Source organism: Oncorhynchus nerka, linkage group LG23, assembly GCF_034236695.1.
Source record: "Oncorhynchus nerka isolate Pitt River linkage group LG23, Oner_Uvic_2.0, whole genome shotgun sequence".
In the NCBI taxonomy this organism is placed as follows: domain Eukaryota; kingdom Metazoa; phylum Chordata; class Actinopteri; order Salmoniformes; family Salmonidae; genus Oncorhynchus; species Oncorhynchus nerka.
Window position 1 is genome coordinate 42,179,932 of NC_088418.1, and position 27,810 is coordinate 42,207,741.

Genomic DNA, 27,810 nt, shown 5'->3' on the forward strand with positions numbered 1-27,810 from the left:
CAATTCTTTGTACATTTTGCAAAGGCTGAAGTCTACAAAGCGCAGTCTACTCTGTTTGTTACAGATTCTTGGAAACAGACAACTGTATGGAGATCAAATGTTTCATCGATGAGCAAATTTGCAGAATGTCGTTCCATCTTCTCCCACTGCCGGCCACTGGGCTACCTCTCATCACCATATTTGGTAGTGTTAAACTCCAACCGGATGCGTCACAGTTTACATCCGATGAAATATCGGGCTCATTGTTCTATCTGTGTGTATAATCTGTGTATCTACGCTACAACATGACCTATAGTGTACGTCGTTGCGTCGTGCGTAGCGGGTGGGACAACGCTCGTGCACTGCATTGTTGTGGGGGGAGAGCTCGAGCTTGCAGTTGCAGCCTCGAAATGGTTCCAGGCTATAGGGAAGAAGCCAATTCAGATCCTTGAGAAAATGCTTTTATGCTGATGATAGAACCCAGTTTAATATTTAACAAGACCCAGAGGGCTCCCAACTGCATTCTTCTCCTTTATTACTGAAAACGCCTAAACATCTCCCGCTGGATGAGAACATTGTGTACGGAATTACAGCCACTGAGCAGGCCACATCGCCATTGCTTTCAAAGGCTGTTGACAAGCTACTATCTACAACCAGCAAAGCTGTTTCTAATTCTAAGGTATGTGGTTTTTTGTTGTTATTTTTCCGATGCATTTTATCATGGATTATATAGAGCATAGTCGGCCAGTAACTGATTAATGCTGCATGTGTTGTAGGAAGCGCAATACACGTTTAAAGGGCTCCGTTGCCCTGTTTTGTTTGACGCCATTTGCTAACGTTAGGTTGTTAGCTAACTGTAACTAGCATTAGTAGCTACAGTAATGTTATTGTTAGCATACTAGCCCACACTGGCTTCATCTTTTTTTCGCTATTCGTCGGTGTCGCTGTTCTCTCTCTTCAGCCAGCTGCTAGTTTGCTAGAAAGAACCATGACATCCTCGGAACGCGGTAAATTAAATGGTGCAATTTATCATGGTGCAGTTTATAGTTTGGTGGGGGGGTGGGGGGGGGGCTCGGTTGCCTGCCACTCCTAGGCGCAACAAAGTTAGCACAATTTTAAAAGGCTAAAGTTAACACCCCCCCTTACTTTACGCAGGCTGTGTGAACAAGTTGTCCTCTCTGGCATAGCAAACGTTTTTTATTAGACGTTCTAGATTGTCTCTAGCAACCCAAAACATTTCCTGTGTCTGTTGTGTTGTAATGTTTAGGCTCAGTGTGATTTACTGTGGAATCTTGCAGTCTCAAATCTTGAATGATTCTTAAGAATAACCAGACAGTTTTTATACATCTATCCATCCACTCCAAAACGGACCACATTAAACCCCCTTTTGCCCCCCCCCCCCCCCCCATATCACTACTATCCCCTTGTCCCTCACACTTGTTAGTGACACACTTTCTTATTCATATGTCTTAGCAGATGCTCTACTCACCCAGTCCCCATTTCCACTCAGGAGTATACATTATAGTTTCTAATGTAAACAAATTCAAATTCAACAATGCTATGGAAATTGAAATCCTCAAACTGATATCGCACATTGTCGATCAACAGATTAGCTTCCAGCTATCTATTCAAATACCTTCACCAATTGATGCTTGTTTACATTGTCCTGGTGTTTGTCTCCGTTACCACATTCTTAGGTAAAACCAGTCAAAAATAAACGTTTTATTTAATTTTTTTAAACTTAATGTAGTGTGATGGTAATCTATGTCTGCTTCTGTTGTCATCCCCATGCTTGTTTAATTTATTGTGTGCTTCTCTTCTCCTTGCAGCTGTTCAGGTGTCGAGGATGAGGAAGAAGGCTCGGCACCACAGGGTCCCCGAGCCCCAGCGGCCGCCCTCCCCCATCCAGCCGTCCCCCAACAAACCGACTCTGACCTATGCCCAGGCCCAGCGCATGGTGGACATGGAGATTGATGGCCGGATGCACCGGATCAGCATCTACGACAAGCTGGACGTGATCTCGGACGATGACCCTACGGCTCAGGAGATTATGGAGTGCACCAGCAACAAGGAGAACATGGAGAAGCCTCAGCAGACGCCAATGCGCTCCGTCCGGTTAAAAAACAACCAGGAGAAGAGAAGTGCAGCTGCGGTCGCACAGAACCACACAACACGTGGAGCTGCAGCAGCACCAGTACAGACACTTCCAGAGGCCAAGGTCCGGACGGTGGAGTATAACCTACCAGCGGTCCCCAGGAGACCCCCAGTGTACTATAAGTATGTGGAGAAGACGTCAGAGGAGTTGGATGAGGAGGTGGAGTATGATATGGATGAGGAGGACTACGCCTGGCTGGAAGTAGTTAACGACAAGAGGAGGAGTGAGGGCGTCAGTCAGGTAGGCCTTCTCTTTTTAAATGACGCCTTTTCATAATTACAAAACTTCAGGGTGAGGCTTCTCCCCTGTAGCCTGGGTGCCAGTCAATAATTTTTTTCCATGGGATTTTGTACTGTGTATTTAAATACTGTATTCTCGACAGCATATTATTATTATATTCTACTGCTGTACATTGCATTTTAGTTACTCTTTATACACTGCATATTTATTTTTATACTGGATTCTTGACATAGCTCACTGATACTCAGTGCACAAAACATTAGGAACACCTGCTCTTTCCATGAGACTGACCAGGTGAAAGCTATGATACCTTATTGATGTCACTTGTTAAATCCACTTCAATCCGTATAGATTAAGGGGAGGAGACAGGTTAAATTAGGATTTTTTAAGCCTTGATTGTGTATGGATTGTGTATGTGTGCCATTGAGGGTGAATGGGCAAGACAAAATATTCAAGTGCTTTTGAACTGGTTATGGTAGTAGGTTCCAGGCGCACTGGTTTGTGTGACAAGAACTGCAACGCTGCTGGATGTTTCACGATCAACAGTTTCCTGTGTGTATCACCAATAGTCCACTACCCAAAGGACATCCAGCCAACTTAACACAACGGTGGGAAGCATTGGAGTCAACATAGGCCAGCATCCCTGTGGAACGCTTTCTACACCTTGTGGAGCCCATTCCTCAACGAATTGAGGCTGTTCTGAGGGCAAAAGGGGGTGCAACTCAATATTAGAAAATATTTTCCTGATGTTTAGTACACTCAGTGTATAGCTACCGCTGTACATATACTAAGAATGCTTGTGTAAATTTCATCTGGTGTATATAAGCATCGATTGCATTTGGATTACTGTTAGTGGTATTAGTGTTAATTGGACTAATTCTGGTATTTCTTGTTTTTATTTTTTATTTATTCATTCATTTTTCATTATTTGTGGACTTTGACATTGTACTGCATTGTTAGGAGCTAGCAACATAAGTGTTTCACTGCAGCCACTGTAACATCTGCTAAACTGTGTACGCCACTAATAAACTTGGATTTGATTTCAGTCAGTTTTTTACTCTTTTGCCAACTAGACGAGAGTAGAAACACTGACACTCAGGCTAGCTCCCACCTCCCCCCAAAGAAACATAAACAAATGGATCACAGGCTAAGACAAGAATACAACACAACAGTAGTCATTAATACTACAATACATGTGCAAATGTTTACTGTTCTCCCTCCAACCACCAGGTGTCCCACAACGTGTTTGAGTTCCTGGTGGACCGCTTTGAGAAAGAGACACAGATGGAGAAGGTGAGCCAGGGCCAGGACAAGCTGACCATAGACGAGGACGCTGTCTGCTGCATCTGCATGGATGGAGACGGCCAGGACAGCAACGTCATCCTCTTCTGTGACATGTGCAACTTGGCCGTGCACCAAGAGTGTTACGGTGTTCCTTACATCCCAGAGGGACAGTGGCTGTGCCGGCACTGCCTCCAGTCGCCCACCCAGCCTGCAGGCTGCATACTGTGCCCTAACAAAGGCGGCGCAGTGAAAAAGACTGACGATGACCGCTGGGGTCATGTGGTGTGCGCCCTGTGGGTGCCGGAGGTAGGGTTTTCCAACACTGTCTTCATCGAGCCCATCGACGGAGTCAGCAACATACCGTCCGCTCGCTGGAAGCTCACCTGCTACCTCTGTAAGGAGAAGGGGGTGGGGGCCTGTATCCAGTGTCACAAGGCTAACTGCTACACAGCCTTCCACGTCAGCTGTGCTCAGAAAGCAGGACTCTTTATGAAGATGGAACCAATCAAGGAGTTTACAGAGACCGGCGAACCAACGTTTTCGGTGAAGAAGACTGCTTACTGTGGGGCTCACACCCCCAACAGCTCGGTCAGACGACCTCTCACCATCTACGAGGACGCCAAACCCCAAAATGGATTGTGTTCCCCTCTGAAAGGGGAGAAGATGAGGGGCGCCAAATCACTGACGAAAGGCAGGAGGAGGAAGAGCAAGAAGGTGGAGCCAGAGGAAGAGGTCCCACTCGTGGCCGTGCCTAGCTTTCCTCCCCAAAGGTAGATTCACTCACCATTCATCTAAGCTTCATTTTCATAATTTGCAGATCAGACGTATCAGTAAATGTGACAATACACAACATACAGTGTCGTGAAAAGTATTTGCCCCCATTCTTATTTTCTGTCGTTTTTTTTTTTACAGTGAATGCTATTAGATTTAACCAAAACCTAATATGAAATGACAATGTTCATAATTATTTCATTTATTTAATTAACAAAATTATGCAATACCCAATGTCCCTGTTTGAAAAATGTATTGCCCTCTTCCACTCAACGGGTTGTGCCACCTTTAGCTGCAATGACTGCAACCAAATGCGTTCTGTTGATATTAATATTAGGTTTTGGTTGAAGATCTGATAATTCAGTGTAAAAATTTTGCAAAAATAGAGAATCAGACAGGGGGCAAACTCGCGGTTGGCAGGGCTCCCCGCTTGTGCCATCAAACCCTTGCAACTTATCTGGGCAGAGTCCCTGCCCATCTTCCTGAAAACATCTGAAGCCCTACCTCTTCAAACAGTATCTTATATAATCTTCCTCCCCACCTTGTTCACAAGTTGAGTTGTTTTTCAATGTTTGAGTTTGTTTCAACTGCTAGCAAAGACGCATCAGCTACTAGTCAGATTCTCTCACAGGCACACTGGACTCAAATGGCGTTCTTGTTGCCATGGTAACCTACCACCCTTAAAGGGATAGATTAACATTTTTGTCTCATCTGCGATATTTTGGTTAAAAGACTCACTGAGCAATATACCACATCAACTCTTACTAGTAAGAAATGTATTATTTTAGAAACATTACAAAGCATGCTCATTGTTTTTTTTCATAATTACACAAAAAGCAATCTATATTTGTCTGATAAGAAAAAATCTGAGGGGCAGGTAGATTTTTAAATCTATAGTAAAAGAGGTCAGGACTTAAAGTGAAAAAACATGTCATTCAATTTCAGTCATGGACATTACTTCAATAAGCATTTTTTTATTTTTTTATCGTTAATATCTTCTCCATCTGTTCCCAGGTTAAACACCATCCTCAATCGGGTGTCTATGCAGAAAAAGAAGGTGTTTGTGGAGCTGGCTCTAAACTACTGGACTCTAAAGAGACAGGCGAGGAACGGAGTACCCCTCATCAGACGACTACAGTCCAGCCAACAGTCCCATCAGAAGACCCATGCTGCACAGCCGGTCAGTCAGACTCTTGTCCCCCTGTTTCTGACACAATTCTCATCCCCTGGCTGGTACACTCAATTCCCTCTCACACTCCTATCATTATAAGATACCCCTCTCCTTATTACCATAGCAGTGTCAAAGAGAACAGGCCAAAACTGCCCAGAGGCATATGATTGTATAAATGAGAGCTCCACTCTTCTCCTTGCATGATTACAATTCCACTGTTTTCTAACCCTAATGTTGGTGATATTATTTTTTAACTGTACATGTCTGCAATGTTTTATAAGTCCTGATTTGTGTGATTCCAACCACAGAAGGAGAGTGAGGAGGAGAGCCGGGCTCTGAAGGAGCAGCTCAAGGAGTGGCATTGTCTAAGACATGACCTGGAGAGAGCCAGGCTATTGCTGGAGCTCATACGCAAGCGGGAGAAACTCAAGAGAGAAGAGGTAGGTTAGATAACTGTAGCTGTCCCTGCAAGCCAACAATACATAAATATAGCTCACAAGCCAACTATAAGACAATTAGTAGTATAGTATAAATTGGAGCTGCAGCTCCTCCCCCCTCTCTCTCCCCCTCCATGGTTCAGCAGTCATATACAGTATATAATGTGGCTAACGGTCCCCTGTGTGTCCTCAGATGAAACTGCAGCAGAGCCTGTTAGAGGTCCAGCTGACTCCCTTCAGTATCCTGCTCAGGTCTGTGCTGGAACAGCTACAAGAGAGAGACCAGTCCTTGATCTTTGCCCAGCCTGTCGACATCAAAGAGGTAAGGCTTACTTACCATAGGAGAGCAGCACTTACTATAACATCTACATACAACCTGAGATGTTGGAGAGTTGAGGTATTCTGTTACACAGCGAGGGAGAGCCACTGGTCTGGACAGGAGTCCGTTTGATAATGTAAGATTCGGCCAGAAATTGATCAAGCTTTTATTGATTCTCTCACCCCCCCAGTGAGTTTAAACCTCTTGTTGTTTGGATTTATAAATCCAGTGGTTATAATGTCAGGGGGCGCTGCTCTGGGGCTGCACATGTGGGTGTTTGAGGCATAAAGACACAGAACCAAGCAGTAAAAGCACAGCCCCCATCATTATCAACTTCATTAACCCTAACATCAAATAGTCTTTGAAGTCAGGAGTCTGGTGTCAGCCAGACTAGAGTTGAGATGCTGCTTATGCCCTTTCACGTTTTTAATTAATTAAAAAATATATATATTTTAACTTGAATGACCTTATTTTGTTTACTATAGTAGATTTATATCTCAATTCTTTACTCCTCCTAGCATGGGTCAGAGCCCCTCATTTGGGCTGATTTAAAAAAAATTAAAAAACGTTAAAGTATTTCCAAAAAAAAATCAGACTGGATTATACATTTACCTCTCAATGCCCTGTAGGTGCCGACTGTCAGATGTTTTTGTATCTCTGTCTATCATTAAACCTGTAGGTGCCTGACTACCTTGACCACATCAAGAACCCCATGGATTTCTCCACTATGAGGAAACGCATTGACGACCAGGCCTACAGCAACCTGGATGACTTTGAGTCTGACTTCAATCTCATCATCTTCAACTGCATGAAGTACAACTGTAAGGATACCTTCTTCCACCGGGCGGCCGCCCGTCTCCGAGACCAAGGTGGGGCTTTGATCAGGAAGACGCGGAGGGATGTGGAACGAATCGGCTTCGAGAAGGACAGCGGGATGCACCTGTCCGAACCGCCCAAGATCGAAGCGCCTCCACCGTTTTCCTGGGAGGACGGTAAAGGCCTAGCGAGTCAAAGAGTTTTATTTATATATATATATATATATATATATATATATATATATATATATATATATATATATATATATAAAATGGATAAATCAGTCGATATAGAATACTGGAACAGACTGCAGTGTTTGCAAAGATCCACATTAGTAAAGCATATTCCTGGTCTAAGAAGCACTTTCAATTGAGATGCTCTTGAGAATTTTTGTCTAGCAGTTTGCTTAATCTGGATCCTCAATATAATTCTACTTACCTAGGCTACTCTGTGTTTAAGTTAACATCAAGCAAATGTCTCCCAATGACAGTGTTATCTTGGTGTCCTTTCCCAGTGGACCAGTTATTGGTCCCAGCCAACCGGCAGCGCATGCCTCTGGAGGAGCAGCTGAAAGAGCTGCTGGAGAAACTGGACCTGACATTCTCCATGAAGTCCAGCCCGTCACGCTCCAAACGCCTCAAGCTGCTCAAGAAGACCATCAACGACGTGCGCAGCGAGATGAGCTTCGGCCTGAGGAGGGCGTCCCACCACTCCCATTCGCATTGTTCTTACTCCCAGCCAGAAAGGAGTAAAGCTGGGGAGGCAGAGGGTGTGAAGACCAATGGACAGAGTCCTGATAATGAGGGTGGGTTTTTTCAAGTTGTTACTTTATCTGCATTGGGGAACCCAATATGTTATTTTTATAATAGTACATTTAATTTGTATAGCGCTTTTCATTACATGGTTATGTCAAAGCGCTACGGAGGATTTTTTAATTTTACATTATAGACACATTTAAAATGTACAACATATTTTAAGGCCCATTTTTAAAAGTTCTAATTGATGAAGCGGCTCTCAGATGGTCAGGGAGAGCATTCCATAGAGGGGCATGGGAGCCTTCTGCTCCCATGCCTTGAATGGGGCTTAATCCATTCAAGGCTTTAAATATAATAATGAGGATTTTGAAGTTGATCCTGTAGTTGCCCGGTAGCCAGTGAACTTGGGCCAGGATCGGTGTGATTTGGTCTGACTTCTTGGTCCTGGTCAGGACCCTGGCAGCACTGTTCTGGATTACTTGGAGCCTCTGTTTTGATAACTCTGGCTTCCGGCAGGATAGCGCTCTCTTCAGGATGTCAGTAGCTAGGTTTCCATCCAATTTGTGACAGATTGTCATGCAAATATTGTAAAATCTGTATAAAGAAAATCTGCACTTTATCTACCAAATAGAAATCTACAGTTCAATGTGTTTCCATCGCATTTTAAAATCGACTGACGGTTTTGTCACTAAAACGGTTGCGATTTATATAGAAAACTTGCGCAATCTGGTTTTGGCGTGCATCGATCATGTCACCAGCATTCAAATAAAACCCTCTATTTGTTGGAATTTTGCATCAAGCTCATCAACATCCAACATCTACCTATGCTTTTCCATGTCGTGGTGGTAGTACGACGTAGCATAACATCGCGTGACTCCAAGTTTACTTTGACATAATGGTTTATTATATAATATTTGCCCATAAAGGAGGGGGGTGTGCCTTGATCTTCATCTGGGTCACAACAATAGACAAACACAGTCTGCTTAAACTAATAACACACAAACAATTATACATTTGTCTTTTATTGAACACACTGCGTAAACATTCACAGTGCAGGATGGAAAAAATGTGAACCTTTGGATTTAATAACTGTTTGACCGTCCTTTGTCAGCAATAACGCCAACCAAATGTTTTCTGTAGTTGCGGATCAGACCTGCACAATGGTCAGGAGGAATTTTGGACCATTCCTCTTTACAAAACTGTTTCACTTCAGCAATATTCTTGGGATGTCTGGTGTCATGCCACAGCATCTCAATCGGGTTGATTTCAGGACTTGTATTTTCTTCTGTTGAAGCCATTCTGTTGTTGATTTACTTCTGTTTTGAGTTGTTGTCCTGTTGCATCACCCAACTTCTGTTGCACTTAAATTGGCAGATAGTCGAACATTCTCCTGCAAAATGTCTTGATAAACTTGGGAATTTATTTTTCTGGCGAAGATGGGCCTGGACAGCTTGATGAGGCAGGAAAGCAGCCACAAACTATGATGCTCCCTCCAACATACTTAAGTTGGGATGAAGTTTTGATCTTGGTGTGCTGTGCCTTTTTTCTCTCCACACAGTGTTGTGTGTGCTTTCCAAACAACCCAGAATACTTTGCCAGTAGTGCTGTGGAACATCCAGGTGCACTTTTGATGAAAACAACTTCAGATGTGCAGCAATGTTTTTCTTGGACAGCAGTGGCTTCTTCCGTGGTGTCCTCCCATGAACACCTTGTTTAGTGTTTTACGTATCGTAGACTCAACAGAGATGTTAGCATGTTCCAGAGATTTTTGTAAGTCTTTAGCTGACACTATAGGATTCTTCTTAACCTCATTGAGCATTCTGCGCTGTCCTCTTGCAGTCATCTTTGCAGGACGGCCACTCCTAGGGAGAGTAGCAACAGTGGTAAACATTCTCCATTTATAGACAATTTGTCTTACCGTGGACTGATGAACATCAAGGCTTTTAGAGATACTTTTGTAACCCTTTCCAGCTTTATGCAAGTCAACAATTCTTAATCTTAGGTCTTCTGAGATCTCTTTTGTTCAAGGCATGGTTCACATCAGGTAATGCTTCTTGTGAATAGCAAACTGAAATTTTGTGATTTAAAAAAAAAAATTTATAGGGCAAGGCAGCTCTAACCAACATCTCCAATCTCGTCTCATTGATTGGACTCCAGGTTAGCGGACTGCTGATGCCAATTAGCTAATGGAGAAGTCATTAGCCTAGGGGTTCACATACTTTTTACAACCTACACTGTGAATGTTTAAATTATGTATTCAATATAGTAAAACTACAATCATTTGTGTGTTATTAGTTTAAGCACGTGGTTTGTCTGTTGTGACTTGGATGAAGATCAGATCCAATTTTATGACCAATTTATGCAGAAATCCAGTTATTTCTAAAGGGTTCACATACTTTTTCTTGCCACTGTATCTGCATGTTAGCATGGCTTTCTCTTTAACATGGTCATGGTACAGTGGAGTTGATATGCTAGGAGCCTGAATTGATTCACAGTAAACCTACACTAACTCAGTAACTAGATTTCCTTCTAGAAAGCAGAATACTTTGCGTGATTTGATTTTAAATATATTTTGCTGTCTCATTGGTTATTTAGCTATGCATTATCTTCTTATGGCTGCAATCCCGTTAACGGGATGATATGACAACAGCCAGTGAAAGTGCAGGGTGCCAAATTCAAAACAACAAATCTCATAATTAAAATTCCTCAAACATGCATGTATCTTATACCGTTTTAAAGGTAATCTTGTTGTTAATCCCACCAGTGTCCGATTTTCAAATATTCTTTACAGCGAAAGCACCACAAACGATTGTTAGGTCACCACCAGCCAAAGAGGAGTAACAAAAAGCACAAATAGAGATAAAATTAATCACTAACCTTTGATGATCTTCATCAGATGACACTCATAGGACTTCATGTTACACAATACATATATGTTTTGTTTGATAAAGTTCATATTTATATAAAAAAATCTGAGTTTACATTGGTGCGTTACGTTCACTAGTTCCAAAAACATCCAGTGATTTTGCATAGCCACATCGATTCAACAGAAATACTCACCATAAATGTAGATGATAATACAAGTTATACACATGGAATTATAGATATATCTCTCCTTAATGCAACCGCTGTGTCAGATTTCAAAACTTTACGGAAACAGCATACCATGCAATAATCTGAGACGGCGCTCAGAAATATACAATTAGCCGCCATGTTGGAGTCAACAGAAACCAGAAATTACATGATAAATATTCCCTTACCTTTGATGATCTTCATCAGAATGCACTCCCAGGAATCCCAGGTCCACAATAAATGCTTGATTTCTTCGATAATGTCTGTTATTTATGTCCAATTAGCTACTTTTGTTCGCGTTTGGTATACATATCCAAACGCTCGTGCATTTCTTTATATATATATTATATATATATTTATATTACAGGTCAAAGAAATATTTTGAAATAAGTACAGAATCAATCATTGGGATGTTTTTATCATAAATCTTTAATAAAGTTCCAACAGGAGAATTCCTTTGTGTCTCGAGGAGGAGTCGATATCATGTGGAATGCGCGTGACCAGGAAATGGCTCTCTGCCAGTAAGCTGACTCATTCAGCTCTCATTCAGTCCCACAACACCGTAGAATCCTCATTCAAGTTTCTAAAGACGGTTGATATCTAGTGGAAGCCATAGGAAGTGCAACTTCATTCATATCCCAATGTGAATTCAATTGGGCCTGGTTTGAAAATCCACCAACCTCAGATTTCTCACTTCATGTTTGGATTTCTTCTCAGGTTTTTGCCTGCCATATGAGTTCTGTTATACTCACAGACATCATTCAAAAAGTTTTAGAAACTTCAGAGTGTTTTCTATCCAATACTAATAAAAATATGCATATATTAGCAACTGAGACTGAGGAGCAGGCCGTTTACTCTGGGCACCTTTCATCCAAGCTACTCAAAGATGCCCCTGCAGCCATAAGAAGTTGTAGAAGGCAAGATGATTTGTATTGAATTCTTGTAATAAGTCTTCACCCTGAGGATGATGTGCTTTAGGAATGGTTCTGGTGTTTTTATTAATGTACAGTTCCCTCTTTTCATATTACATTGTGATCTATATAATGTTATGCTTTCTATGTATTTTATAACTGTATTCTTCAACAGGGGACAAATCATTACCTCCCAAATTGGAACCCTCTGACTCCCTAACTCCTCTCCTGAACTTCGAGAGTAACTTAGAACCCCCTACCCTCAAACCCATCCACACCCCGGACAGCAAGACCCACGGACAGGTCAAATTTGACCGGGAGAAACCCAACAACGCTTCCTCCACCACTACCCTTCTCAATGGCCACTCCGACTCCCAGAACCCCCTGCTTCTTTCAAAGGGGGACGTGAGTGTGGTGGCCACCTCCACCCTGGCCCAACCCTCGGGGACGACTGTCAACCGCCGCACTGCCGTGCTCTTCAGGAAGTCCAAGACCTCTAGCCCTGGGAAGAACCAGGGGGGGAGAGGAGGCGACGAAGCCCAGACAGGGTGCCCTCAGCTGGGCACCAAGACCTTCCTGTCGGTAATGATCCCCAGGCTGGAGACCCTCCTCCACCCAAGGACTAGGAAGAGGAGCCACAGTCCACGTGGGGTGTACAGCGAGGGGGGTGGAGACAGGGAGGACGAGTCCCCTGTCAAACACATTAACACAGGTAAATAGGGTTCTTCTCACTTGTCAGAAAATAAAGTACTTCTCTTAATGGGACTCTTAAATCGAGCATGAAGTAGAAAATGATCTTCAGACTTGTGAAATAAGAGATTAGGTTCCCCTTGTCCATGTAATCTTATTAATTATCATCTAAAATGCTAAACTGATCTAAGATCAGCATCCCTACTCTGAGACTCTTTATGATTAAAAGGTCCTAATGTTGTAGGTCTATGCTATAGTTGGTTTATGTATAGTATACTGATTACTGTACTGCTCTGTGTTACTCGCCTCAGGCCTGTCTAATGGTTTTGCGATGGAGGAGGTAATTGATGAAGAGAAGGAGCTAAGTGACAGCAGGCCTCTAGAAACCAGGAGACGGTGTGCCTCTGAGTCCAGCATCTCATCTAGTGGTAGTCTGCTGGGCAGCACCAGGTAGGTACATGCATATGCCTCAACAGACCTGCGTTCAAATAGAATTTAAACTGGGCTTGATTGAGCCCGCTTGGCTCAATGGAACCACTAGAATAGTCCCAACTGTGGAAACACAGGCAGGCTCAATCAAACGTAAGCCGTCATTGTAAATAAGAATTTGCTGACTTGTGTAGTTAAAGACATCTCATAACAACAGGCTAGGTGGTGCACCTTTCACTGCTGAACATGGGTGGTGGTACTTGGTAGTTCAACTATGTAGTCTGGTAATTTCTCTATAGTGTTTCATGTATATGGCAGTCTGACTCACATACAGTGTGGATGTCTTTTCTTGATTTCAGCAGCACCCTCAGTCTTCCAGCATGTGGTAAAGGCAAACCGGCCCTGGTCCGAAGAAACACTGTGGATGATAAGAACGACCTCATTGCCTGTATAGAAACCGGGAACTTTGCCAGAGCTGCTAGGATTGCCGCCGGTAAGTTTTCTGTCTTGATGTTCATCGTACAGTAAAGTGGAGACTGCGGAGGGTAGTGTGTATTGTATCAGATGAGGTCTGGCTGGGAGTCAGTGGAGTAGATGTATTGCTATAGGGGCAGCTTTTGAGGTACTGTTCCTTTACTGCTATTTCCAGCATGATCCGCATGGGTTGCTGCAGGTAGATCATCCTAGGAAATGTTATTTAATTGATACAAACTGTCTCCAATCAATCAATCAATGTCTTGTTTGGTGGGGGGAATCGCCTAAGCCATGGGAAGCCATTGACAGTCACTGGATCCAGGTTCGAGTCCCGGTCTGGGCAACACCCCAAATTTTCAGCAATATACTTCCATGGTTGGTTTAATTGACTCTCCCCTTTTACTGCCCCATAATTGACCATGTTTTAGCTACAACTTCCAAGTCTGTTGGAGAGGATCAGCTTGAGCAAAAAAGAGGTGTAGAATCACTGCTCTACAAATAGTATTCTCTGCAAAATAATACATTTTGTGCGATTTTTACGATTCGCAGAGCTACTCCTCCCCTGGCTTAAGCAATCCCTCCTGCCAAACACACACGCACAAACAGACGATTGATTGATTGGAGACAGCTTATGTCAATTACAGAACATTTCCTGGGATTTCCTACCTCCAGCAACACTAGTGGACAATGCTGGAAATACCGGTAAAAGCACAGTACCTCAAAACGTGCCCCAAAACTCTTTGGCTCTAGCATTAGGATATAACCAGAACCCAGAGTTTTCCTCAGCAGTATGCTACGATGCAGGCTATATAAACATAACTTAAAGCAATTATATTAATGATTTACAGTCCACAAATTGTATTCTCTTTGTAATATCACATTTTTCAGTGAGTTGTGATGTATTTAACCTGTGTGTTGATGCTGTCACTATTAGCATGGCTCTGGAAGTGTTTTGCTCTATTTACAGTGAACCCTTCCTAACTTGATTGTTGTTATTCCTGCATCCATAGAAGTTGGCAATAGCAATATTTGGATGCCTGCTAGTGCTGCAACAGTTGTTCTGGAACCTCTAAAGCTAGTTTGGGCAAAATGTAGCGGATACCCTTCCTATCCTGCCTTGGTGAGTGACAGTGAGCATATGTATGACACCTGACTATCTCATTCTTACTTCTGTGCTTGCTACCAGGGCCTACAACTAACTTTTTTGTCCACCAGCCACTCAGATTTTTTTAGGAGTCAAAATATTTTTGGGTGCTTTAATTACAGCAAAAAACACATCTAAATGGATACGCATGCTTAGTAATGTTTCTAAATCAAGGAATCTATTACTAATAAGAAGTAATGTGGTATATTGCTCAATTTAATATTTTGTGACCTGAAGTCTTTTAACCAAAATATCACAGATGAGACAAGTGTTCAGCTGCCCCTTTAAGCTTACCATGGTAATGGAGCCACTCAAATCGTCACATGTGGCGTAAGTCATCAGCATGCTAGGCGAACCGAACGAGTGTGCTCACAGACTTCCTTAAAAGACCGTTGCTTGAAAAACTAGACTTCAGCTACCGAATTCGGCTTGCCTCATGAAACATTTTTGTGTGCTCGAACAGCCGTAAAAAAAAAACCTTGCCGAAGTCCAAAATGAACAAAAAAAATGTCATAATGTCCTCATAATATTGCAGTGTCCTACTAGGAAGGCTACATGTCTAGAGGACTGACATGAACATGATGCTGCCCATTTGTTCATTAACTTAGCCTGTAAAAGTCCTATTTTGTTTGAATATGGAAGGTGATGTGTACGAACTAGAATATTTCAGTGATCGTTCTGCTGTGCGCAGCCTTAAGGCATCCCATGTGATGATGCTGCTCATCCTATGCTGATAAGGCCATTCTTTGCCATGTTTATAGCGCTATTCAGACGGGTATTACCAGAGTGTTGGTTATGTAATTATTATCCAAGCATGTGTGTTATTCCAGAAGGCGATTTACACAGGATTATTCCAAACTGCCCCCTGTAGTTCTTTATTTTTTCAGATTTAATTGACTCCTGACGGAAGCCTGGAGGTTTTTATTCTAGGCATGAAGATATTTCATCGTCATGTCTAGACTATAATAGGCTACACTGAACTCATTTTTGGCTGCCAAATGTATACAGTGCCTTCAGAAACTATTCACACCCGTTGACCTTTTCCACATTTTGTTGTGTTTCAGCCTGAATTTAAAATGGGTTAAATTGAGATTTGTTGGTCACTGGCCTACACACAATACCCCATAATATCCAAGTGGAATAATGTTGTTTAAATTTTTTTTATATATAATTATTTTATTTTTTTTACGGATGAAAAGCTGACATGTCTTGAGTCAATAAATATTCAACCCCTTTTGTTATGGCGAGCCTAAATAGGTTCCGGAGTAAAAAACAATGCTGAACAAGTCGCATAATAAGTTGTATGGTGTGTTTTTAGGTATTCATTAAAAAAATAATGTTAATCTCTGTACCCCAAATATACAATTATCTGTAAGGTCATGCAGCAAATTCTAAACACAGATTCAACCACAAAGACCAGGGAGGTTTTTCCAATGCCTTGCAAAGAAGGGTACTTACTGGTAGGTGGGTACAAATAAAAAAAGCTGACATTGAATATCCCTTTGTAGTGACTGGGTGTATTGATACACTATCCAAAGTGTACTGAATCATTTCACCAAGCACAAAGATACAGGCATCCTTCCTAACTCAGTTGCCGAAGAGAAAGGAAACCGCTCAGCGATTTCAACATGAGGCCAATGGTGACTTTTTAAAACAGTGGCTGTGATAGGACAAAACGGAGGATGGTTCAACGTTGTAGTTACTCCACAATATTGATTTAATTCACAGTGAAAAGAAGGAAGCCTGTACAGAATAAAAATATTCCTAAACATGTGTCCTGTTTGCAACAAGGCACTAAAGTAATACTGCAAAAAATGTGGCAAAGAAATTAACTTTTTATCAAACACAATATTAAACACAAACAGAACACTTGAATACAAAGTGTTATGTTTGGGCCAAATTCAATAAAACACATTACTAAGTGCCACTTCATATTTTCAAGCATAGTGGTGACTGCATCATGCTATGCTTGTAATCATTAAGGACTGGGGAGTTTTTCAAGATAAAATAAATGGAATGTAGCTAAGCACAGGTAAAATCCTAGAGGAAAACCTGATTCAGTCTGCTTTCCACCAAACACTGGGAGATGACCTTGTGTTTTAGGTTATTGTCCTAAAATGTAAAACACAAGGCCAAATCTACACAGGAACTGCTTATCAAGAAAACAATGAATGTTCCCGAATTGGCCGAGTTACAGTTTTGACTTAAATCTACTTGAAAATCTATGGAAAGACCTGAAAAATGGTTGACTAGCAATGATCAACAACCAAATTTGACAGAGCTTAAATCATTTTTGTATATAAATAATAATGGCCAAATGTTGTGCAATCCAAGGGTAGTAAATTCTTTCTAACTTACCCACAAAGACTCCACTGTAATCACTGTCAAAGGTGCTTGTACAAAGTATTGACTAAGGAGTGTGAATACTTATGTTAATGAGCTTGATGTATTTCATTTGCAATACATTTGCAAACATTTCTAAAAATGTGTTTTCACTTTATCATTATGGGGTGTTGATGGGTGAGGAAAAATATTTAATCCATTTTGAATTCAGGCTGTAACACACTGTGGAATAAGTCAATGGGTATGAATACTTTCTGAAGGCACTGTAGGTGTCCTCATAATATTGAAATGTATTAAGTGTGATCATAGTCATTATTTTAGCGATCCATGGTAAGTGTCCTTCCTAATAACAATGCCCCCCATCCTGACGATTTAAGCTGCTGAACCGTATTTGCACTTGAGATGCATTTTATGGATGAGAAAGGGAACTTGCCATTTCCAACAAGTTTAGTGGGGATGCCCTGCTTTGCGATCAATTGTCAAGGACAGGGTTCTCCAACCCTATTCCTGGCGAGGTACTATCCTATAGGTGTTCACTCCAACCCTAATCTATCGCATCTGATTCAATAATTAGCTGGTTGATAAGCTGAGTCAGGTTAATTACAACTGGTGTTGGTGCGAAACTCTCCAAGAACAGTGTTGAAGAGCCCTGACTTTGGACATCAAGAGCCAGCCAGGAATGAATTAAATACGCTATAGGCACAATAACTTTTATTGCACATTTAGGCCTAATTAAACTGATGCATTTGGCGATGTTTAACTTCAATTCACTGGTACTATGAAGAATAGCTTAGCCATTGATAGCCTAATATATGCTTTAATGTACTTTTTGGTGAATTTATGAGGCATTGCTAGACAAGACATTGCGAGATACAGATGACCAAAATTTAGCCTATGCGCACGGTTGTCTGCCTGCCTCGATCCTCTCTCCCCTCGCTGGCTCGCCTGGTCTTTCTCTTTGCTATGAAAAATGAAAGTGTGTGTCTTCGGTCTGTTTAGCTCAGTCTACTCCTTTATAGCTCCTACTAGTGAATTTGCGTGAGAAATTGCAAGACACAGCATTGCGATCAGTGGCGATTTTTAGCTTGTAAATGTTGGTGGGGCAAACTCCCCGAAATGTTTTAGATGCATGCCAGCAAAGCTACAACACTAAACTATATATTAATTGGACTATAATGGTGACAAACGGTGCCCACATACTGTTAGGGCCTACATTAAACTGTCTCAATAGCTGAGTCCAAACACCTTACCACTTGTATGCCAGGTGTATCAGAGGATCCTTGTCTGCAGTGGAACTGTCCATTCAGCCTCATTTACTGCCTGAAAGAAAGAAAACTGAGCTGATATGGTTTACTTGCTTGAACAAATGTGGTTTCTGCTGACAATTGAGATGTTCAAACTATGGCATAAGGGGATGACGAGCGGATAAGAGGCAATTTAATGAGTGAGGTAGGACGTAGTCAATATAACTATTTGTTCAGCACTTTTGAAATGTACAGCGACAGAATTCTCCCTGTACACCAAGTCAGAACCATAGGATAAATAAAGTGGGCATACAAGCAGACAATGAAAGCTTTTACAATGTTTGATGACATTTTGCTAAAACCGGCTATAGGCTACACGTGCACCACCAAGTAAGAACAGTAGCCTAAATTATGAGGGGGGGAAAGGGGCCAAATTATCAGGGTGAGGAACATGAGCTACTAACAGCTTACTACACAACATACACTTAGTATTACTTTCTTAGCTACAGTATACATATCTCACTGGCATATTACATTATTTATGCAGCAGCATACAATACATTTTTGGACTCACCTTGTGCTGTGCTCACTTGAACAGGAAGGTGGTGCGGCGGTCTTTCTTGTTGGCAAATTTTGTCAAAGTCTGGCATTCTCTGGATTTATGGTAGAAGTCATGCTGGATTGACAACATGGTGAATGTTGAATGCTTATCCTTTTTAAGCTTGGAAAGAGACCCTTAAACCCAGACTTGGACCACAAATCCGTTCCACTTAATAGCAGGCTAATTATTGCTTTGCAATGCTTGCAGTTAGTCACTGATTCCTTCCAAACCACTCATTGTTGAATTTGAGATTTCCAACTTGCTGTGTAATGTTTATGGCCAATGCATTTTGGAGCTGCATTACTCAAGAAAGCAAAAAATAGTTGACGTTTGTGTGTGTATAATATATACACCTTTTTACATTGTTTGCAAACTGATATAAATGCCAGAATAACATGCTAAATGTGCCCTGAATGACGGGTCGCCACTGATAGCCTGTACATCTTTTGATTACCGATGCATGGTTCTGACTATGCCTGGTGGCCGACATGTCTACCTATACCTGACTATGCCCATCCCCTCTCTCACCCTCCCTCGTTAGCTCGCTCTTTCTTTGCTGTGATAGATGCAAGAGTTTGTTCTCGGAAGTAGTCTACGGCAAACTAGTTTCCTCCCTTAAATACTGAATCTTAGGAGTCGTGGAGTCGATGCCGCTAAATGGGAGTCTGCAACGGGAGTCGATGGGGCAAGGAGTCGAGGAATCGATTCTAGTGTGCCTGTGAGAATCTGGCTAGTTGAGGCTGACTGTCTCTTCTTCGCTTGCAGTGGAAGCAAACTCAAACATTGAAAAAACAACCTCATTTGTGAACAAAGCAATGTAAATGTCCAATGCTATAAATCACTACTCGCGCATGTGCCAATGCATATCTTTTTAACCAATGTGGCTGGTGAATTAGAAATTCAGACCCGCCAATGCCAAAATCTACCCGCATTTGGTGGGTGTTAATTTTAGGCCCTGTTCAAATTGTGAGTGAGGGATGTTCACACACTCACACCCTACAATGTTTTGCCTTTCACGGTAGAGTAAAACCTAGGTCCATATCTTTCAAGTCCTCTAGATGGCGCCATTGTCAAACAGGTCTGATTTTACCTTAGTGGATGCACCTATTCATCACAAGCACCAGCTATGTATTTGAGCATGTGTGTTTGCGCATGTGTGTGCAATGCATGTCTGTGTGTATGCAAGTATACTGTGTCATAACACTCCAGACACCCTAGTAACCCTGGTACACCTCTTCTACCACGTTAGATCGTCGACCCCCACATGCCCCGGGTGGGGTGCCAGCACAACGGGGTGTCTATCCCTATGCCCCCCCTTGACGTCCTCCGGGTCGGAGAACGGATGCAGTACAAGAACGAAGAAAAACTCTTCCTCGTTCTTTTCTTTGACAACAAACGCAGCTGGTGAGACTTCTCCAATATTAAATGCTATGAAAGGGACTTTTTTTTTATCGTAACATTTATGGATACACCATTTTATAATCCACATTTGCAATATTAAGTGTTATTTCATTACATGCTGCGAATACACAACCAACAGACAACACTGAGAACTCAAATTTGTATTACAAGTTTTACATTTTTGCAGATTTGTATCAGAAGAAATGTAACTGTGAATTTGATTTCACTCTTCTCAGGCAATGGCTTCCTAAGTCTAAGATGGTCCCACTGGGGATTGACAAGACCATCGACAAGATCAAGATGATGGAGGGCAGAACGTCCAGCATCCGTAAGGCTGTTCAGACTGCCTTCAAACGTGCCATGAACCATCTTAGCATCGTTCAGGATGAACCTGTCAGCGACATGAGTGACGTGGACTAACACACACACACACACACACACACACTCCATTACACACACACACTCCATTACACACAGACACCCAACCCCCTGAATTACTGCTCATGGCCTTGTCCTGTACCGGAGTCTGGCATACTCTCCTTCTCCTCTTCGTCAGTCTTTCCAGAGTTCTATGCTGACTGTGTTTACCAGGTGCCTGGCTACCCCCTTGGCTTGATATGGTGCCTCCTTCCTCGTCAGCCCCCGCCCGCTGGTCTGACGGCTGCTGCTTTAATGAATGTGCCCGAGTTCCCCTCCTATCAACCTTTCTCCAAGGTCGTGTTCTAATTGAAAACTAATTGAAACAGGGTGGGTTTAATGGACTTGCCCAAAAAGAAACGCTCATTTCCGTTTTCTTTCAAAACAGTTTTGATATGTTTCCTGTTGTGTTCCATAAGGAACATGACCCCATGACTGTGCTGCAAGACTGCTGCCATGATCCTCCTCTATTCCCTATGACCATGCCACTGCCAAGATGGGCTGCTTCTTCCTCACCTCACTCATCTAACCTTATGCCATTTATTTCCACCCAAAACTACCTACTATGTTTTAAAGTTAACTGTAAATAACTGCAATATTTGTCTGACACACTAACTTATTGTGTAGATTGAAAGAAATTGGTACTGTACAATGGCTTTTCTTACTAGTATTTATACTTTTTGGTGAATTATGTAAGCACTACGGTGTGGTATTTCCAAGTTCTGTGAAAATAAGACGAGTGTAAAAATCCTTAGCAGTGTAAAATGTTTTTTTTCCCCCCCTTTTTTTCCTTTTACAGTTTTTGTATTTTCTTTAAGTTATTGAAGTTTCTAAATGTAAGCTTCCCTTTGGCATTAGTTATTTTGTAATATTTTTTTTAACGATAGTTTTAGTATATTTTGTTCGTACATATTTATATGATTGAGTGCCTTCGGAAAGTATTCAGACCCCTTGACTTTTTGTGAGGTTACAGCCTTATTCTAAACTGTATTAAATTGTTTTTTCCCACCTCATCTACACACAATACCCCATAATGACAAGGCAAAAACAGGTTTTTAGAAATGTTTGCTAATTTATAAAAAATAAAAACTGATATCACATTTTACCTAAGTATTCAGACCCTTTACTCAGTACTTTGTGAAAGCACCTTTGGCAGCGATTTTAGCCTCGAGTCTTCATGGGTATGACACTACAAATCTGTCACGCCTGTATTTGGGGAGTTTCTCCCGTTCTCTGCAGATCTTCTCCAGCTCTGTCAGGTTGGATGGGGAGTGTTGCTACACAGCTATTTTCAGGTCTCTCCGGAGTTGTTCGATCGGGTACAAGTCCGGGCACTGGCTGGGCCACTCAATGACATTCAGAGACTTCTCCCAAAGCCACTACTGTGTTGTCTTGGCTGTGTGCTTAGGGTCGTTGTCCTGTTGGAATGTGAACCTTCACTCCAGTCTGAGGTCCTGAGCGCTCTGGAGCAGATTTTCATCAAGGATCTCTCTGTTCTGCTCTGTTCATTTATGCCTCGATCCTGACTAGTCTTCCAGGCCCTACCACTGAAAAACATCCCCACAGCATAATGCTGCTACCACCATGCTTCACTGTAGGGATGGTGCCGGGTTTCCTCCAGATGTGACACTTGGCATTCAGGCCAAAGAGTTAAATCTTGGTTTTATCAGACCAGAGAATCTTGTTTCACATGGTATGAGAGTCTTTAGGTGCCTTTTGGCAAACTCCTAGCGGGCTGTCATGTGCCTTTTACTGAGGAGTGGCTTCCGTCTGGTCACTACCATAAAGGCCTGATTGGTAGAGTGCTGCAGAGATGGTTGTCCTTCTGGACGGTTCTCCAATCTCCACAGAGGAACTCTAGAGCTCTGTCAGAGTGACCACCGGCTTCTTGGTCACCTCCCTGACCAAGGCCCTTATCGCCCTTTTTTGCTCAGTTTGGCTGGGTGGCCAGCTCTAGGAATTCTTGGTGGTTCCAAACTTATTCCATTTAAGAATGATGGAGGCCAATGTGTTCTTGGGGACCTTCAATGCTGCAGACATTTTTTGGTACCCAGATCTGGGCCTCAACACAATCCTGTCTCGGAGCTCTACGGACAGTCCCTTCCACTTCGTGGCTTGGTTTTTGCTCTGACATGCACTGTCAACTGTGAGACCTTTATATAGACAGGTGTGTGCCTTTCCAAATCATGTCCAATCAATTTAATTTACCACAGGTGGACAAGCAATCAATTTGTAGAAACATCTCAAGGATGGTCAATGGAAACAGGATGCACCTGAGCTCAATTTCAAGTCTCATAGCAAAGGTCTGAATACTTATGTAAATAAGTTATTTATGTTTTTTATTTGTAATACATTTTCAGCATTTCTAAAAACCTGTATTTTTAAAAATCCATTTTAGAATAAGGCTGTAGCGTAACGTGAAGAAAGTCAAGGGTTCTGAATGCTTTCCGAAGGCGTGTGTGTATAATTTTTTGCCCCACTGTGTGTGTAATATATATATATATATATATATATATTGTGCAAGTTCTCCCACTTAAAAAGATGAGAGAGGCCTGTAATTTTCATCATGGGTACACTTCAACTATGACAGACAAAATGAGAAAGAAAATCCAGAAAATCACATTGTAGGATTTTTTTATGAATTTATTTGCAAATTATGGTGAAAAATAAGTATTTGGTCAATAACAAAAGTTTATCTCAATACTTTGTTATATACCCTTTGTTGGCAATGACAGAGGTCAAACGTTTCTGTAAGTCTTCACAAGGTTTTCACACACTGTTGCTGGTATTTTGGCCCATTCCTCCATGCAGATCTCCTCTAGAGCAGTGATGTTTTGGGGCTGTTGCTGGGCAACACGGACTTTCAACTCCCTCCAAAGATTTTCTATGGGGTTGCGATCTGGAGACTGGCTAGGCCACTCCAGGACCTTGAAATGCTTCTTACGAAGCCACTCCTTCTTTGCCCGGGCGGTGTGTTTGGGATCATTGTCATGCTGAAAGACCCAACCACGTTTCATCTTCAATGCCCTTGCTGATGGAAGGAGGTTTTCACTCAAAATCTCACGATACATGGCCCCATTCATTCTTTCCTTTACACGGATCAGTCGTCCTGGTCCCTTTGCAGAAAAACAGCCCCAAAGCATGATGTTTCCACCCCCATGCTTCACAGTAGGTATGGTGTTCTTTGGATGCAACTCAGCATTCTTTGTCCTCCAAACACGACGAGTTGAGTTTTTACCAAAAAGTTATATTTTGGTTTCATCTGACCATATGACATTCTCCCAATCTTCTTCTGGATCATCCAAATGCTCTCTAGCAAACTTCAGACGGGCCTAGACATGTACTGGCTTAAGCAGGGGGACACGTCTAGCACTGCAGGATTTGAGTCCCGGGCGGCGTAGTGTGTTACTGATGGTAGGCTTTGTTACTTTGGTCCCAGCTCTCTGCAGGTCATTCACTAGGTCCCCCCGTGTGGTTCTGGGATTTTTGCTCACATTTCTTGTGATCATTTTGACCCCACGGGGTGAGATCTTGCGTGGAGCCCCAGATCGAGGGAGATTATCAGTGGTCTTGTATGTCTTCCATTTCCTAATAATTGCTCCCACAGTTGATTTCTTCAAACCAAGCTGCTTACCTATTGCAGATTCAGTCTTCCCAGCCTGGTGCGGGTCTACAATTTTGTTTCTGGTGTCCTTTGACAGCTCTTTGGTCTTGGCCATAGTGGAGTATGGAGTGTGACTGTTTGATGTTGTGGACAGGTGACTTTTATACTGATAACAAGTTCAAACAGGTGCCATTAATACAGGTAACGAGTGGAGGACAGAGGAGCCTCTTAAAGTTACAGGTCTGTGAGAGCCAGAAATCATGCTTGTTTGTAGGTGACCAAGTACTTATTTTCCACCATAATTTGCAAATAAATTCATAAAAAATCCTACAATGTGATTTTCTGGAGAAAAATATCATTTTGTCTGTCATAGTTGAAGTGTACCTATGATGAAATTTACAGGCCTCTCATCTTTTTTTAAGTGGGAGAACTTGCACAAATGGTGGCTGACTAAATACTTTTTTGCCCCACTGTATGTGTGTGTATATATACAGTGCCTTGCGAAAGTATTCATCCCCCTTGAACTTTGCGACCTTTTGCCACATTTCAGGCTTCAAACATAAAGATATAAAACTGTATTTTTTTGTGAAGAATCAACAAGTGGGACACAATCATGAAGTGGAATGACATTTATTGGATATTTCAAACTTTTTTAACAAATCAAAAACTGAAAAATTGGGCGTGCAAAATTATTCAGCCCCTTTACTTTCAGTGCAGCAAACTCTCTCCAGAAGTTCTGTGAGGATCTCTGAATGATCCAATGTTGACCTAAATGACTAATGATGATAAATACAATCCACCTGTGTGTAATCAAGTCTCTGTATAAATGCACCTGCACTGTGATAGTCTCAGAGGTCCGTTAAAAGTGCAGAGAGCATCATGAAGAACAAGGAACACACCAGGCAGGTCCGAGATACTCTTGTGAAGAAGTTTAAAGCCAGATTTGGATACAAAAAGATTTCCCAAGCTTTAAACATCCCAAGGAGCACTGTGCAAGCGATAATATTGAAATGGAAGGAGTATCAGACCACTGCAAATCTACCAAGACCTGGCCGTCCCTCTAAACTTTCAGCTCATACAAGGAGAAGACTGATCAGAGATGCAGCCAAGAGGCCCATGATCACTCTGGATGAACTGCAGAGATCTACAGCTGAGGTGGGAGACTCTGTCCATAGGACAACAATCAGTCGTGTATTGCACACATCTGGCCTTTATGGAAGAGTGGCAAGAAGAAAGCCATTTCTTAAAGATATCCATAAAAAGTGTTGTTTAAAGTTTGCCACAAGCCACCTGGGAGACACACCAAACATGTGGAAGAAGGTGCTCTGGTCAGATGAAACCAAAATTGAACTTTTTGGCAACAATGCAAAACGTTATGTTTGGCGTAAAAGCAACACAGCTCATCACCCTGAACACAACATCCCCACTGTCAAACATGGTGGTGGCAGCATCATGGTTTGGGCCTGCTTTTCTTCAGCAGGGACAGGGAAGATGGTTAAAATTGATGGGAAGATGGATGGAGCCAAATACAGGACTATTCTGGAAGAAAACCTGATATAGTCTGCAAAAGACCTGAGACTGGGACGGAGATTTGTCTTCCAACAAGACAATGATCCAAAACATAAAGCAAAATCTACAATGGAATGGTTCAAAAATAAACATATCCAGGTGTTAGAATGGCCAAGTCAAAGTCCAGACCTGAATCCAATCGAGAATCTGTGGAAAGAACTGAAAACTGCTGTTCACAAATGCTCTCCATCCAACCTCACTGAGCTCGAGCTATTTTGCAAGGAGGAATGGGAAAAAATTTCAGTCTCTCGATGTGCAAAACTGATAGAGACATACCCCAAGCGACTTACAGCTGTAATTGCAGCAAAAGGTGGCGCTACAAAGTATTAACTTAAGGGGGCTGAATAATTTTGCACGCCCAATTTTTCCGTTTTTGATTTGTTAAAAAAGTTTGAAATATCCAATAAATGTCTTTCCACTTCATGATTGTGTCCCACTTGTTGTTGATTCTTCACAAACAAATACAGTTTTATATATTTATGTTTGAAGCCTGAAATGTGGCAAAAGGTCGCAAAGTTCAAGGGGGCCGAATACTTCGCAAGGCACTGTAAATATCTGTATAATTCAGATGCTCACATGTTGGGAAGTATTTTGTTGTTATGGAAACCGAAAGTGCGTTGTTCTCAAGAAACCAAAAATCTTGCTGCCCAGATTATTTTATACTTGGATTTGTTTGTGCCTGTGGTTTGAAAGTTTATTGAAAAAAAAATGGTTAAAAGTTTATTTTTTACAACAGGATTGTGACTGTTACTTACTTCTAGGACCTTTATTGTAGACTTAGGAAGATGTGCCTGTTATTTATTGTAAAGTATTACTTTATATTTTAGAATCATGTAAGAGTTTCTAGTGGTTATTGGCTCATTTTGTGGTGAATCCTTGGGTTGCTTTACTTCTGGTTAATTTGATGGTTTAGCTTGTAAACTTCATAACATTCTTTTATAGTAAGTTCTTTTTCTGGGTAGCATTGGGTAATTTTGGATAAATTCATTTTTAGTTGATTTCTTTTTTTATCATCAGGCCTATTGCTTGGGACTGTCCTTCCTTTTTATCAAGACACAGATAATAAAAAGACCAGGATGTAAAATCACTACGAGCAAAGTCATCTCTTAATATGATACAATCTATATTTCAACAGCACTGTACACACTTCTCATGCCATGCCTCTTTCAGCAGTTTTGACGGTCAGAGATCACATATGGAACAGCTCAGGAGCGACATCGGACTGAAGAAGGATGAGATTGCGTCTGCAATGGAGGACCGGCAGCTCTGGAAGACCCACAGCCGCAGTTGACAAGACGATGCTTGCTTACCTAACTATTTTTACTATCTAATACAGTAGGGGGAGTAAAAGGAATGAGCGGCCCTTATGCGGAATATTGCAGGTCCCCCAGTGCTTTGTTAATGCACTCAAATCAATATTGTTTTGACTTCTAAGAAGACTTTGTCAGGTGAGTGCATATAGGAGGTGGAGGCAATGGCTTTACTAGCTTTCACAAATCCAAATATTTGGAGACCGGTGATAACTTCAAGGAAGAATGGCGTCAGGATGCTCATTCAAACAGACTTTGTCCCAATAATATCACCTGAAGTGTGCACTCGTTCACTACTTCCCGCAAATCTAAAAGCATTGTGTTTGTGTGGAGGCATGGGATATTGGGGATTTCCAAGGGTAAATCATTTTTGTTCAAATGGGGTGTCATTCTAAGACTGTTCACATAGGGGGCGCTGTGGCTCTACAGAAAATGACAACTGACATATGACATATGACATATCCCTGAAATCAAATGTTTTGTTTCACATGCGCAGTATACAACAGGCGTAGATCTTACAGTGAAATGCTTACTTACAAGCCCTGAACTAACAATGCAGTTTTAAGAAAAATACATAAAGTAGGAATTAAAAGTAACATAGTTAAAGTGCAGCAGTAAAATAACAATAGCGAGGCTATATACAGGGGGTACCTGTTAGTTGAGGTAATTTAGGT

At 41.8% G+C, this 27,810-nt stretch overlaps 1 protein-coding gene across 2 annotated transcripts; it reads left to right on the forward strand.

Annotated features, from left to right (window-relative positions):
* The first annotated feature begins 246 nt into the window (after window positions 1-246).
* On the forward strand, window positions 247-26,913 carry LOC115106860 (bromodomain-containing protein 1). 2 transcript variants are annotated; one of them, XM_029630016.2, is made up of 14 exons: window positions 247-658; window positions 1,809-2,374; window positions 3,605-4,428; window positions 5,444-5,609; window positions 5,909-6,040; window positions 6,231-6,359; window positions 7,036-7,348; window positions 7,687-7,977; window positions 12,086-12,622; window positions 12,912-13,050; window positions 13,392-13,522; window positions 14,514-14,623; window positions 20,085-20,239; window positions 20,473-26,913. In XM_029630016.2, the coding sequence occupies exons 2-14, from the start codon at window positions 1,826-1,828 to the stop codon at window positions 20,654-20,656; spliced, it is 3,660 nt and encodes a 1,219-aa protein (XP_029485876.1). In that variant the 5' UTR covers window positions 247-658; window positions 1,809-1,825; the 3' UTR covers window positions 20,657-26,913. The 2 variants fall into 2 exon arrangements, with proteins under 2 accessions (XP_029485876.1, XP_029485874.1); XM_029630014.2 differs by having other exon boundaries at window positions 248-658; window positions 13,389-13,522.
* Window positions 26,914-27,810: the final 897 nt, after the last annotated feature.

Bases quoted from the DNA above. Each gene is read 5' to 3' on its own strand.
- LOC115106860 (XM_029630014.2), top strand. From the start codon at position 1,826: ATGAGGAAGAAGGCTCGGCACCACAGGGTCCCCGAGCCCCAGCGGCCG. The intron at 2,375-3,604 runs GTAGGCCTTCTC...TCCAACCACCAG, and splicing joins GGAGTGAGGGCGTCAGTCAG to GTGTCCCACAACGTGTTTGA. The intron at 13,523-14,513 runs GTAAGTTTTCTG...CTGCATCCATAG, and splicing joins AGCTGCTAGGATTGCCGCCG to AAGTTGGCAATAGCAATATT.